The sequence below is a fragment of the Glycine soja genome, chromosome 6 (assembly GCF_004193775.1).
Source record: "Glycine soja cultivar W05 chromosome 6, ASM419377v2, whole genome shotgun sequence".
NCBI lineage: Eukaryota > Viridiplantae > Streptophyta > Magnoliopsida > Fabales > Fabaceae > Glycine > Glycine soja.
Genome location: NC_041007.1, coordinates 35,810,412 through 35,825,190, shown reverse-complemented (window position 1 = coordinate 35,825,190; position 14,779 = coordinate 35,810,412). Strand labels below are relative to the sequence as shown.

General features: G+C 39.3%; 1 protein-coding gene across 1 annotated transcript in view; it reads right to left on the bottom strand.

Moving 5' to 3' along the window:
* The window catches only part of LOC114416850 (nuclear pore complex protein NUP214-like), a 46,677-nt gene that overhangs the window by 21,374 nt on the left and 10,524 nt on the right, over positions 1-14,779 (bottom strand). Inside the window, exons 5-7 of the mRNA XM_028381885.1 lie at positions 6,103-6,227; positions 5,466-5,578; positions 4,453-4,592 (exon numbers count right to left, since the gene is read on the bottom strand). Coding sequence (XP_028237686.1) covers positions 4,453-4,592; positions 5,466-5,578; positions 6,103-6,227 — 378 coding nt within the window. The remainder of the gene's footprint in view (positions 1-4,452; positions 4,593-5,465; positions 5,579-6,102; positions 6,228-14,779) is intronic.

The window sequence follows — 14,779 nt, the reverse complement described above, 5'->3', positions numbered from 1 at the left end:
TAGACTTCTCCACATTCCTACTTTGGTGAAAGGTGAAAATGCAGCTGCAGCTGTTGGGACTTCAGCCATGGTTGCCTCTCATGGTATGGGTAGAGGGGGTTGTGGTAATAGAGGAGGAGGACATGGTGGTAGAGGTGGTCATGGTAAGCTGTGGTGTTCTTATTTTGGAAAAGAAAACCATGCTCAGTAAATATTATGACCTGATAAGGCAGCAAATGTATCTACATCTGAAAAGGCAGAAATCTAGCAGCCAAGCTCAATCCTCTTCAGTGCCAAGTGTTTCAACAGCCTGTCTTTCTCAATCTATGGAAGGTCAAGGTCCATGGATAGTTGATTCAGGTGCCTCTAATCACAATTCTTGTAATAATTCTGATGAAGAATATCAGGAGTACCTGAGGCTGAAATCTAGCAGCCAAGCTCAATCCTCTCTTCAGTACCAAGTGTTTCAACAGCATGCATTTCTCAATCTGTGGAAGTTCAAGGTCCATGGATAGTTGAGTTGGGTTCCTCTGATCACATCTCTGGTAATAATTGCTTGTTTTCCTCTATCTTCTCACCTCATTACATTAGCTAATTGGTCCAAAGTTGCATCTCAAGGAATTGGTCAAGCTCCTCTTTCTTCCTCGTTGAATTTAAATTTTGTCTTGTATATTCTTAATGGTCCTTATAACCTAATTTTTAAGTCAGTTGACTCATTCCTAAAATTGCTCAGTAAAATTTGATGTTGATTCCTTTGTTATACAGAACCATGGTACAGGCCGGCTGATTGGCGTAAGACATGAATCACGAGACCTTTACCATTTGCTTCTTCATCTCTAAAGTTTTTGCATGATCGTCTTGGTCACCCAAGTCTAGCAAAGTTGAAGATAATGGTTCCAAATCTCAACAAGGTACCAATGTTGTTAATGGTGGATGGCGGTTCATGGCGGAAAGCCAAAAATCCGCCATAAAAATATGGCGGACGGTGTAGCGGAAAATGGCGGATGTCATGGCAGACAAAAAAAAATATACATATATATAATTATAAATAACCAAGTACCAACACCAAATAAACTCATTGAAATTGAAAAAAACAATGGATTGCATTCAAATAAACTAAAAAGTTAAAAAAGTTTCATGAGTTCATACAATAACCAAGTACCAACACCAAATAAACTCATTAAAGAGTTCAAAATAAGAAAAGGATAAAAACATAATGCAAAGTGCAAAGTGCAAAGTTCCATTTAAAAGAGGACTGGACAGAAAAAAAAAACGTAGTGTCAAATAGAAAAATAAAATAAAAATGGGTGTCAAAAATAAAAAAAAAGGTGTCAAATAGAAAAACAAAAAAAAAGGACATAGAAAACGGGTGTCAAACAGCAAAATAAAAGAAAAAAAACAAAAAAACAAAAACGCACACTGAAGCTGCGCCGTCAACGTTCGCTGTTCATGCGGGTGCGGGATGCGGGGTCATGTGTGTACTACGTCGCCTTTGCGGAGTGGTGGTCGTGTGCGGGGTCGTCGCCGCTGGTCGCTGCTGGGTACGGGGTGATGCGTGCAGATCGTGCTGTTGTGTTCTGTGTTGTGCGTCCTCCCGCTGCGCTTTTGCACTTCAATTTCGGGTAGGGTTGGGTCGGGTCAGCCCAACACCTACCGCGCAAAAAACCAAAAAAAACCCGCTATTCCGTCATGGCCGCCATGGCTGTGGCAGCCGCCATACCCAACCCGCCATGCCACCGCTATTCGGTGATGTTTTTTCAAATTTCCACCATGTTTTTCCGTTATGGCGCCGCCATGGCCGCTATTTGATAACACTGCAAGGTACAAATGTTAGATTGTGAATCTTGACAATTAGGCAAACATGTTAGGTCATCTTTTCGAAAGCAAACTGAAAAAAGATGTAACTTGACTTTTTCTACCATTCATTTAGATATTTTGGGGACCATGCCGTGTAACATCTTTTAGTTTTAGATATTTTGTTACCTTTATTGATGAATGCTCTCGCTGTACTCGGGTTTATTTAATGAAAGATAGATCTGAACTTTTGTCTATATTCATGTCTTTTTTCAATGAAATTAAAAATCAATTTGGGAAGATTATTAAAATTCTTAGAAGTGACAATGCCAAGGAGTATTTCTCTTCAAAACTTTCCTCCTTTTTGTCCTTTCAGGGAATCCTACATCAGCCCACAAGTCCTCACACACCACAACAAAATGGAATTATTGAATGGAAAAACAGACATCTAGTTGAGACTGCACAAGCATTGTTACTTAGTGCAAATGTTCCTGTTCACCATAGGGGTGATGCAGTCCTCACTGCCTGTTTTTTAATAAATAGGATGCCTTCTTCATCTCTTGAAAATTAAATTCCCCACTCAATCCACTTTCCTAATGAGCCCTTGTATCATGTGTCTCCTAAGGTCTTTGGATGTACATGTTTTGTCATGATGTTTCTCCAGGCTTGACAAGCTCTCAGCAAGAGCTATCAAATGTGTGCTTCTTGGTTATTCCCGCATTCAAAAGGGATACAAATGTTACTCTCCAACCACCAGGAGATACTAAATGTTAGCTGATGTTACCTTCTTCGAAGAAACCTTGTTATTCTCAAAACAGGATGAATCCAACTCCATAGAACAAGTTTTGCCTATTCCTTGTTTTGGTACAATAGTATCTCCTACTCACACAACATCCAATCAAGGAGAAATTCAGCCCTCTTCCCCAGTCAATTATCAAGTTGAATTATCTACATCTTCTATCTCTACCCACCAGAGCGGGACACAAAGATGGTTCCACGATGCATGAATACACTCTTCATTCATGTCCTTCACCCTCAATTGTTCCTACAATGGATCCCTCTTCATCATCTTCTCATGAAACAGATTCAGGTTGGCTCATTGCCCTTGGAAAAGGTATTTGGTCTACTCAAAATCCTCATCCTATTTATTTAAGTTATCATCGATTGTCTCCTTCGTTTCTTCTTTGTCTTCCATTACTGTTCCCAAGAATGTTTGTGAGGCACTTGCTCATTTTGGATGGCGACAAGCCATGATTGTTGAAATGCAGGCTCTTGAACATAGTGGTACATGGGAGTTAGTTCTTCTTCCACCTGGAAAGAAGGTTATTGGTTGTCGGTGGGTATATACTATCAAGGTTGGTCCTAAGGGTGAAGTTGATCGTCTTAAGGCTCATTTGGTAGCCAAAGGCTACACTCAAATATATGGTCTTGATTATGGAGGACACTTTTTCTCTTGTGGCCAAGATCACTATTGTTCATCTCTTTCTTGCCATGGTTGTCATTCGTCATTGGCCTCTTCATCGGTTAGACAATAAAAATGTTTTTTTTTTCATGGTGAGTTGGAGGAAGAGATTTATATGGAGCAACCTCCTGGGTTTGTTGCTCGTGAGGGATTAGGTTTGGTTTGCAAACTCCATCAATCCTTTTATGGTCTTAAACAATCTCCAAGAACTTGGTTAGGAAAATTTAGTCATGTTGTGCAAAGTTTTGGGACGAAATGGAGTGAAGCAGATCACTCTGTTTTTTATTGCCATACTTCTCCTAATAAATGTGTTTACTTAGTCAATTATGTTGATGACATAGTAACTAAAGGGAATGATGATATCAAAATCTCTCAGTTGAAGTAACATTTGTCCAGTCACACTTTCAGACCAAAGATCTTGGCCACCTGAAGTACTTCCTTGGTATAGAGGTAGCTCAATCCAAGGAACGCATTATTCTCTCAAAGAGGAAATATGCTTTGGATATTTTGGAAGAGACAGGCATGATTAATTATTGACCCATTGATAGTCCCATGGATCCAAATCAAAAGTAATTTAAGGAGTCCAAAGCCAATACCACAGACAAATGCATTTATCTGTCCGAGGACCCATGAGTGTAACCTAAGTCTTTATAAGTGCAAACATCTGCACTCCTTCCACTAACAGCAGCATAAGAACTCATAGCAAATTCAATGGAGGCGTCTTTGGCTAGGCACCTGATTTGGGTAAAACAAGCTGGTGATTTTTGAAGTAGATTTCCCCAAACGATTTGCAGAGGGATTTGGAAGCTTTGCTCCATTGATGTTTGCTCCTTTCCTTGCTTATCTTATTTTTGTTTGGGTCTTGCTAATAAGTATCCTAAGAATTCTGATTAAGAAATCATTTGATAGAAGATTTTTATTGGTGGAAGTCACCATGGAATGCATTGGTAACATTAAATGTTGCACTTTCCCACTGATTAGCATTCTCAATTTTGTTTTGATGTTTTTTTTTAATTAATAGAGGATCCCTGTCCTCCAAATTCTTTGTAATTTTCATCTTTTCAGATCAATGAATTTTCTTGCCAAGCATGTTACAAGTACAAGAACAACTAAGCATTTTCCCACTAAGTAGAGTCAGCTACATCGATCAAATAAAATGATACCACAAAGTTTTATTGTGAATCATGCTACAAATATTGCTATGAATCTTGAAGTACCTTGAAGTTCAATTCTTGGAACACAATTTTCTCGCTCAATATCAATAACTACAGCTTCACTCTTGTCTTCATCTGCTGACCAACCAAGCAACATAATGTGCTGATCTGTATTCTTCATGTTGGCATTGATTGCAAGTTGGCTGTAGTTATTAAGAAAATAAATAAACAAATAAAGCAAAACTATTCATCAGTTTGCATTCCAAGTTTTGCTCAGGAAAGAAATTTAACAAAATTCATGGAAGATAATGTCAACGACCAGTAAACAAATTTTAAACATGCAGCAAACAAAAAAAGACAACCAAAATTTTCTTACCAAGAACATGCTTAGAGTCAAGAATAATCAGGTTACAATCTAACAAGGCTCAAAATTTTAAAGCTAGCAATGAAATATGGAATGAAAAATGCAGCAAAATAACTGATAAGTCAGAGAATAAATAATGAATGGTTGGCAGCTGTTCATATAACAATATAGATCAATCAATGTCAAGGCAACATATATTAAAGTTTAAGCATGCTTAATGGTAAAATTATGACAGAAACTGGTAAAACCCAGATAAGAAACTTATAAAGAAATTTGTAATTTTATTGATCAAACCCTAATCCCACTTTTGTAGAAATGTGATATCAGAATGAGTAAGGGTAACACCAACAATATCCAGATACTAAAGAGACCCAGAACTCTCCCCCAAAATTGATTTCCTTTTCCTACAATAGCCCTCACCTCATTCCCCTCCTACTTTTATATTCCTTCCACCTGTTAACTAACCTAACTACTTAACTGTATTTAGTTATTCTGTTTACTCTTAATTAATGCCCTCAGGGACTTGATTCCCAGTCATTCCCCTATTTCTCTTTACATCGACAATATTTATTTAAGGTACCCTCACAAACTTTACAGGAACAAAACCTTCAAACTAAGATGTAAAAACATGCAAAAGGTAGAAAACCAGCCAAAAAAAATGGATTAATGAGGAGATGGGAACACATCAGTAAAAGAAATGCAGAAGATTTACCATTGTTTTAAGTATGCCAATAAAAGGTAAGGCCCACTTCCAAAGGGTACAATATCATCAATTAGTCCTTGGTAAATATCACAGAAGGATTGAACAACTAATTCAGAACAACCCTGCAAGAGAAAATATTTAGAATTTAGTGCTACATGAAAGCAAACAACTATAATTTTCTTAGGCTACCCTAGCATCCTAACTCTTGAATTTGATTAACAAAACCATTTACAAGATGCAGCACAATGCATATTCAACATAAAAGAAAATATTATTACATGTTGTAGAGCCTACCCCAATATACTGAGTATCTGACTATCTGAGCAGTGGAAATCCACGTGACCTGCAGAATCACTAATCTAGTTTGCTTCTTTATTACATGTTTCTTTTTGGATTCCAGTAGTTGTTGCATAATGGAATAAGATGATTATGAGTGGATATAATTTAGTTGATTGAGAATTTTTTTGTTGAGTGAATCATTTTGATGACACACTAGAGCACATCCAGAAATTTTTTCTCACAGTTTATAAGCTTAGAGATCTAATCACAAACTTTTTAAAGTACAAGGACCTATTTAAAAAACCCCAAATAATTCAGGGAATTAAAAAGTAATTCATGAAAAAAAATGCAAAGATTTTGCACTTACATCATTAATTTCACCAAGTTGACTTCTAATAACTTTGATAAGATAATTTTCCTCCTTGCCATCTTCAGTAAGTTGAACACATCCAATTACAATAGAATCAGGTCGAACACACTTCACAGAATCGACTGGTACAATTGTCAAAGAAACACTATATTATATGCAATGCATAACATAAAAACATCTTATTAAAACATTAAAAAAAGAAGAAGAAGAAGAAGAAGAAGAAGAAGAAAACGTGAGAGACTATTGACACTCTCATTGCACACTCCCCACTATCTACTTTTAATTACAATATCCAACAATGTGCTAAATTTTCCTGGTTCAAGTTGAACCTTAATTAACTACATTACTATTTGTCTATTCACATTTAACAATTTATTAATGTACAAATGGAGTGTGAATTATCAATTGGGAGTGCCAATAGCCCCAAAAAATTTCAAACATTACTAAAAAGTTCAAGCATGCAAAAACTTAATGCGCATGATTTTCAAATCTTTCCCATGTCAGTTAATAGAAATTCTTCTAAAGCCGCCATGATGTTAGATAGTTGTTACTTGCCAATATCTGTTAATGTTTAGAGAGTTAATTTGTCATTGCTATCTGTTAGCTTGATGGGTTAAGATAGAGAGGTCATAAAGTTTCTAAACTAAGAATAGAGAGAAAGTAAGAAATGAAAGTGATTAAGAACAAGTTTCAAGACATTAGATCTAGGATGGCCCAATCTAAGGTGCCAAAGAGTTTTAGAACCTGTACAAGTACAAGTTTTTTTTTTTTTGCTCAGCAAAAATAGATAAATATATTAATAATAGCAGTACCAGTGGTACTATAGATACATAGAGGGATTGGGGACATAGCTGGTTCACAATGTGGAATTTACATTATGGACCAGCTACACCCAATATCTGCTTTACATAATTAAAAACTTAACCCCAGCAACTGCCCTACTTTCCTAATTACACAAAAGCTTCTTTTAAATTAGAAGACCAGTGATTAAAATGAAACACAAAATCCTTCTCCGTAGCTTTAAGCCATGACCAGAGTAGAAGAAGTGCATCATCCATCACTTTGGTTTCATTAAATGTCTGATTTTCAAACACCAACTTATTTCTATGGTGCCATATGGTCCGAGTAAGGGCTATCCACCAACATTTCCACCTTACAGCTTTGGCCCCAACTGCATTCCCACTGCTGTGTTGTAGAAAGTGTGCCCTCGGATTTTTTGGAAGAGCACACAGTGACTTCACCCACGACAGAGACTCCCACCAAAAGGGTAGGGTCTTGTTGCAGCGGAAAAACAGGTGTGCTGCATCCTCCTCCGAGCTGTTACACAGTGGACACAACGAATCGCTTATTTCCACTTGTCTCCTCCTCAAATTCACCTTCGTTGGTAGGCGATCTTTGATGAGCCTCCATGAGAACACCAATGCCTTAGGTGGTAACTTTAGTTTCCACAATTTCCCGAAAACCCCATCCTCATCATCCCCCCTTTTTGCCTCCAGCAGAATCCCATATGCAGATTTTGTAGAATAGATTCCACTCGGATCTGCTTTCCTAGTCCATGAGTCTGCTCCTTGCTGTTGGACTGATGACGATCCAATTTCCTCTAGAAAATCTGCAGCCATTGAAACTTCGCTGTCAAATAAATTTCTCCTCCAATTGAAGCACCATTCCCAACCTTCATCTTTGTGACTTCCCAAGAGGCTGATAGTTTGTTGTTTTTGGTTGGAAATTTGGTATAAAGAGGGAAATCTTTCCGTTAATGGTCTGTCCCCGGCTGTCCACTTGTCTTCCCAAAATCTGATCTTGTCTCCGCAGCCCACTTTCCATTCTATTTGCTCTTTCAATACTGCTAACTCCTCTTGTTGATTGAGATGCCTAAGGTCCTTCCACCAATGAGAGTGTAGTGTGCTTCTTCTTTGATCATCTAAATTTCTCCAGCCGCCATACTTTGAATTGAGTATTCTAGTCCATAATTGTCCGTTTTGTTGAAACAAGTCCCATCTCCACTTTCCAAGCAATGTTGTATTAAACTTCCTCAAGTCTTTAACACCTAATCCTCCTTTCTCTTTAGGGAGACACACATTTTCCCACTTGACCCACGCGATCCTCCTTTGCTCCGAACCACCGCCCCAAAGGAATTTGCGCTGGATATTAACTAGTTGCTGTATTACTTTGTTGGGTGCCCTGAAAAAAGAAAAGAAGTAAATGGGAAGCGCTGTTAGGACTACGTTAATCAAAGTGACTCTCCCTCCCATGGAAATATGTTTTTGTTTCCATCTAGATAATTTTGACTCGCACTTCCTAATGATCGGATCCCAAACCTCCCTACGTCTTGGATTTGCCCCTATCGGGATACCAAGGTAAGAGAAAGGCATAGACAGCAAGCTGCAATTGAGGAACTCCGCAGCCTCCTTACACCATTGTTCTGATTTCCAAATAGCTCCGAATCGGCTCTTTGCGAAGTTGATTTTGATACCTGAAGCTAATTCAAAACATCTAAGAACTGATTTTATAACCTTCACGTTCTCCATTGTGGCCTCTCCGAAGAAAATGGTATCATCGGCATATTGTAAAATATTGACAGGCTCATTATTTTTCCCCACTAGGAAGCACTTAAACAGGTTTTTGTCCACAGCTTCTCTCATGAGTCCGGTTAGCCCTTCAGCAGCGATGTTAAACAACAATGGTGCAAGGGGATCGCCTTGCCGGAGGCCTCTATGAGGGGAAAATTCGGTAGTAGGGCTTCCATTAACTAAGATAGAAATTGATGCTGAATGAAGGCAGCCCCTGATCCACTTTAACCACCGGGGGCAGAAGCCTAATCTTGTCATCATATAAGTTATGAACTCCCATGAGACAGAATCGTAGGCTTTTTCGTAATCTACCTTAAACACCAAGCAAGGTTTTTTACATCGATTTGCCTCCTCCACAACTTCATTGGCAATCAGCACACCATGTAGCAATTGTCGACCCTTGATGAATGTTGTTTGTCTCTCGTCAACTATATCCGGCAACACTTTTTTCAGTCTATTTGCCAAAATCTTGGCCACAATCTTGTACACGCAGCCTATTAGTGAGATAGGCCTATATTCGTTGAGAGATTGTGGATCTTTCACCTTGGGGATTAAAGCAATGAATGAAGCATTGCAGCCCTTCGGAAAAGTGCCATTGACATAAAATTCATCAAGGAAACGAGTGATATCAGCTTTTAGCAACTCCCAAAAATGCTTGATGAACTTGAAATTTAGCCCATCAGGTCCTGGGTTTTTCTCACTCCCACATTCCCAAACCGCTGACTTTATTTCTTCCTCCCGGAAACGGCCCACCAGCCCTTCATTTTGCTGCTGGTCAATACCTCGGAATCTGGTCCCATTTAGTTCTGGTCTGCCGTAGACAGGTTCGCTGAATCTGGTCTGAAAGAAATTGTGGATTTCTTCCTTCACTCTGGATGGTTCCTCAACCCATGACCCATCAATCAACACGCCTTTGAGTGCATTATTCATGCGATTATAGGTCATGAGCTTATGGAAAGTACTTGCAGTAGAAACAGTATTTACATCAGAATTGAAATCATTTAGTGTTAGAAATAAAGCAAGAAGCTGAAACAGCAGCTGAGCTTTAAAGTTGCAGACCAGGACCAAGAGTGAGCCTTGAAGTAGGATCTCATTGGATACCTGTGATTTTACAAGAAAATGGTTCGGATGGAACTCACAAAAGACACAATTATCTTTGCAAATTTACTGACACTAATAAGATTTTTGGTTATAGAAGGCACATGTAAAGGCTGACTTAAAAACAGAGACATTCTAGGATTAGTAGGAGAGATAAAAGTAGAACCAGTAGAGTTGATGGATAGACCTTGTCCATTACCAAGGTAGATTTGGTCTGGACCTTCAAAGGGACCTAGCTGCTGAATATTCTATGATTCTCCTGTAACATGAAATGAAGCACCTGAATCTGGGATCCAGGTTGAATTAGGACCAGGTTGAAAGTGGGAATTTGCAATCATTGCACTTGGAAACTGCTGAAACTGATTAGTGTGCATTGGTCTGTCCTGACTTGCTCCATGAGTCTATGTATTAGAGAGTCTAAAATCAGTGTTTTGACCATAGTTCCCATCCAGAGTTATTAAAACCTCCTTGAGAGTATTGATTCTGACCAAAAGAAATATTCTGAAAACTTCCTTGACCTGAAAGGATCTTGCAGTGTGAGTGATGGATTTGGTTGATAATGTTGGTCAAATCGATAACAAAATAATGCTGTGTCTCCAAACTTAAGACAGACTTGACACTGAAAGTTTGAGAAATGACATCCACGGCCACAGCCGCCGCCGCTACAACCAAAATTTCCAGTGATGCTTGAAGCCTCCACAAATATAGTTGTTTGAAAAACTTTCAGATTCAGACTTGTTTGGTTTTTTTTTTTTTTTTTGGAAGGCATAATGTATAATATATTATTGAGATAAACAAAAACAGTACAAGTGGTACTGAATGAAAAGATAATACAAAGCACCTCTGGTGCTGCCTCCCAAAGATAAAACCCAAGCTAACCCATCAAAAAGTTCATATCCACATAGATTAACCAAAGTGATCCTTTATATTAGAGGACCAGTGATTAAAGCTAGTGTTGAATCCCTTCTCCCTAGCTTTTAGCCAAGACCAAGCTGAAAACATAGCCTCTTCCATGACTTTCGAGGAGTCAAATTGATTTCCTTGAAAGATGAGGTTATTCCTATGTTGCCAAATAGTAGTAGTTAGAGCCACCCACCACCCATACCATCTGCTATGATTTACATTAGCTCTGAATCCTTCACAAAATTGTGCTAAATGACTTGCTGGGACAATTGGGAGAGGTCCTACAGCCTGTAACCATGTCATGGATTCCCACCATAGGGGCAGTGTCCTTTGGCAATTAAAGAATAGGTGACCCACTTCCTCCTGTACCTGACCACATAGAGGGCAGCCAGCATCTTGGATAATGACATTTCTTCTTAGTAGGTTACCCTTAGTAGGTAATCTGTCCTTGAGGAGCCTCCAAGTGAAGGTTGCTGCCCTTGGGGGGATTTTCATCTTCCATATTAATTTGAAAATTCTGACATCTGAGACTGAGGCATTGGTATTCAGCATTATTCTATAAGCTGAACTGGTGGAATACACTCCTGTAGATTCAGCTTTCCACACCATAGTATCCTTCACATATCTCTGAATAGAGATAGAGGTAATATCCTCCATAAAATTCACTGCCAAATCATTTTCGTGGTCAAATAAATTCCTCCTCCAATTGAGATCCCATCTCCATCCATCTTCAGAAAAAATTCCCCATCTGTGAGATGGTGCTGTGTTGTTGCCTGCTAATCAGAAAAAGTGAATTATATTTCTGCTGTAGGGTGCAGTCTTCCCCTAACCATCTATCTGTCCAGAAGTGAATTCTGTCCCCCCCACCAATCTTCCAAACCAAGTTTTGTTGAAAGAGGCTCTGACCAGAAGTATGATAAATCTTCCTCAAGTCCCTCCACCAGTGTGAGCATCCCCTTTTATCTCTGCCCGACTGAAACTCTTCCCAACCACCATATTTAGATTTAATGATCCTAGCCCATAACTACTGCTGGTCAGAAGCTAATTCCCATATCCATTTACCCAGCAAAGCTTCATTAAATTTAGATATTTCTTTAATCCCCAAACCACCTTCCTCCTTAGGTAAGCAAATAGCTTCCCATTTTACCCAGGGAATTTTCTTGTAATCCTTAACTCCCCCCCTACAGAAAGTTTCTTTGCAGTGTTACCAATCTATGAGCTACCTTTTGAGGGATCTTGAAAAAGGAAAGCAAATATATTGGTAAAGCATTGAGCACCGAATTGATTAAAGTCACCTTCCCTGCCATGGAAATATTCTTCTGTGCCCACTTAGATAACTTGGATTCATATTTACTAATCAAAGGCTCCCACACCATGTTGCTTGAGGGTTTAGCCCCAACCGGAATACCCAAATAGCAGAAGGGGGTTTGCAGCTGCCTACAGTTCAGAATTTGTGCAGCCTGACTTACCCAATTGACTCTACCTCCTATAATCCCAAACTGGCTTTTTGCATAATTAATCTTCAGACCTGAGGCCAATTCAAATCCCCTGAGCATAGCCTTCAAAACAGCAACATTCTCCCAAGCAGCTCTCCCACAAATACTGTGTCATTTGCATACTGCAAAATATTAATGGGTTCCTTTTTCTTTCCAGCCATATAGCTTCTATATAAGTTCTTCTGAACTGCTTCCCTCATCAATCCTGTGATGCTTTCTCCAACTATATTAAAGAGTAAGGGAGCTAAAGGGTCCCCTTGCCTCAAGCCTCTAGTAGGAGCAAATTCCTTTGTAGGACTGCCATTCACAAGAATTGAAATGCTTGCTGAATTAAGACAGGCAGAAATCCAGTGTCTCCATTTGGGACAAAAACCCATTCTTTGCAGCATATAATCCAAAAAAGCCCATGAGACTGAGTCATAGGCCTTTTCAAAATCCACCTTGAAAACCATAGCTGGCCTTTTGCTTCTACAAGCTTCCTCAATCACCTCATTAAGAACTAGTATGTCATGCAGGATGTGTCTGTTTTTTATGAAAGTTGTCTGCCTCTCATCAATAAGACCAGATATCACTTGTCTCAATCTATTTGCTAATAACTTAGCTATCACCTTGTACATACATCCAATCAAGGAGATTGGTCTGTAGTCATCAAATGACTGGGGATGTTTAGTTTTGGGAATTAGAGCTATGAAAGAAGCATTACTGCCTCTAGGGAAGCTGCCATGCACATGGAATTCATCTACAAATCTTCTGAAGTCAGTTTTCAGCATTTCCCAAAATTCTTTAATGAATTTGAAGTTGAAGCCATCAGGTCCAGAACATTTGTCCCCATCACAACTCCACACTGCTTCTTTGATCTCCAAATCCTAAAAAGGAACAGCCAAAAACTCCCTCTGCTCCTGGTTTATTGAAAAGAATTGCACTCCATCAAGAGTGGGTCTACAAAACTGCTGCTAAATAAATCTGTTGAGGAAAAAATTCACAGCCTCCTTCTTAACATCATTGGGGTTCTGAATCCATTCACCCTGAATGAGAATTCCTTGAAGACCATTATAATGTCTTCTGAAATTGATGACTTTATGGAAATAAGCTGAGTTGTTGTCCCTTTCTTTTAGCCATTTAGCTCTAGATTTCTGCCTTAATAAAGATTCATAAGCTGTTGAGGCCTCCCACAATTCTTGCTGTAATTCTCTCTCAGCCTTTATCTCATCATCAGATAGGCTTCTATTAGATGCTAAATCCTCCACTTCATTGAGCTTCTTCTGAATTTTGTGGATCCCCTTATCATTTATGAACCCATAGTCTTTACTCCACTGCCTGATGGCCTCTTTCAAGTACTTGAGCTTATTTTTTAGCACAACTCCCCCCCATCCCCCCTGCTGAGCAGTGTTCCAAGCCTCCCTCACTACTCTATGGTAACCTTTTTGATGTATCCACCAGTCAGCCACCCTAAAAGGTTTAGGGCCCCAGTTCAGCATCTTAGTTTGCAATATGGTTGGGCAATGATCAAAAAAGTCCCTTGGTAAGACATGTTGACAACTATCAGGCCAATTAGACATCCATTGATCCGAAACCAAGAATCTATCAAGCCTACTCTTGACACTTCCATTAGGCCTAATCCAGGTGAAGCTGCTGCCTATACATTTAATCTCCTGAAGTTCCATTTCCGATATCCATTGATTGAATTCTGAGATACCCAAGGGATCAGCAATCCGATTAGAGGAACTAACTCTTTCATCTTGGCTTCTAATACTGTTGAAATCCCCCAAAAAGCACCAGGCACCAGGTGAATTAGAAGCTCTAAGCTGTTTCAAATCCTCCCAAAGAGCTCTCTTCCCAGCAAGGTCACAAAGTGCATACACATTCACTAGGAACATCCTTTGATTATTTGTAGTCCACCTACCTTCAAGCATGAGGAAATATCTACCTTTCACCCGCCTTTCCACCTCATAAACAGCATTATTCCATAAACATAATAACCCCCCAGCAGCCTGTACAGAAGGTACATTGTCCCAAGATGCAGAGGAATCTCCCCATATGGCCTGGCATATTTCTTTATTAAAACATTCTTTTTTAGTTTCTTGGATACAAACAATATCCACCTTATATTTTGAAATGGTCCTTCTAATAGCTGACCATTTAATCCCCCTCCCTAAACCTCTGGAATTGTAAGAAAGAATGATCATAATATCTGTTTTTTAATTCCCGTCTCAGCTGCCTTCATAGTGTCTCTGTTATCCATATCTAGCAAAGTTTCCTTGATCTCCTTGTCATCTCCCCCGTAAGTGAGGCCCAGTTCTCTTACTAAAGCAAGCTCCTGTTCAGTTTTTTCTCCTTGAATTGCAGGCATGCAATCTGCTCCTGGGACCAAATCTAATTCCGCATCTGGTCCTTGAAAGTGTTGGGCCTTTCCATGCCTTAACAGCACCTCTTTTCTTCTAACATATACCTTTGTGGCTGACTTAATTGGGCCTTTTAACTTCTGGCCCATTTCCCCTATAGCTTCGTTTACATCATGTTGACCAAAAGGAAAATTGGCTCCACATTTCTTCAGTTTAAGGGTGTCAGCCCTATGTGGGTAGTCTTCCTCAAGAGGCCGAACCTCCT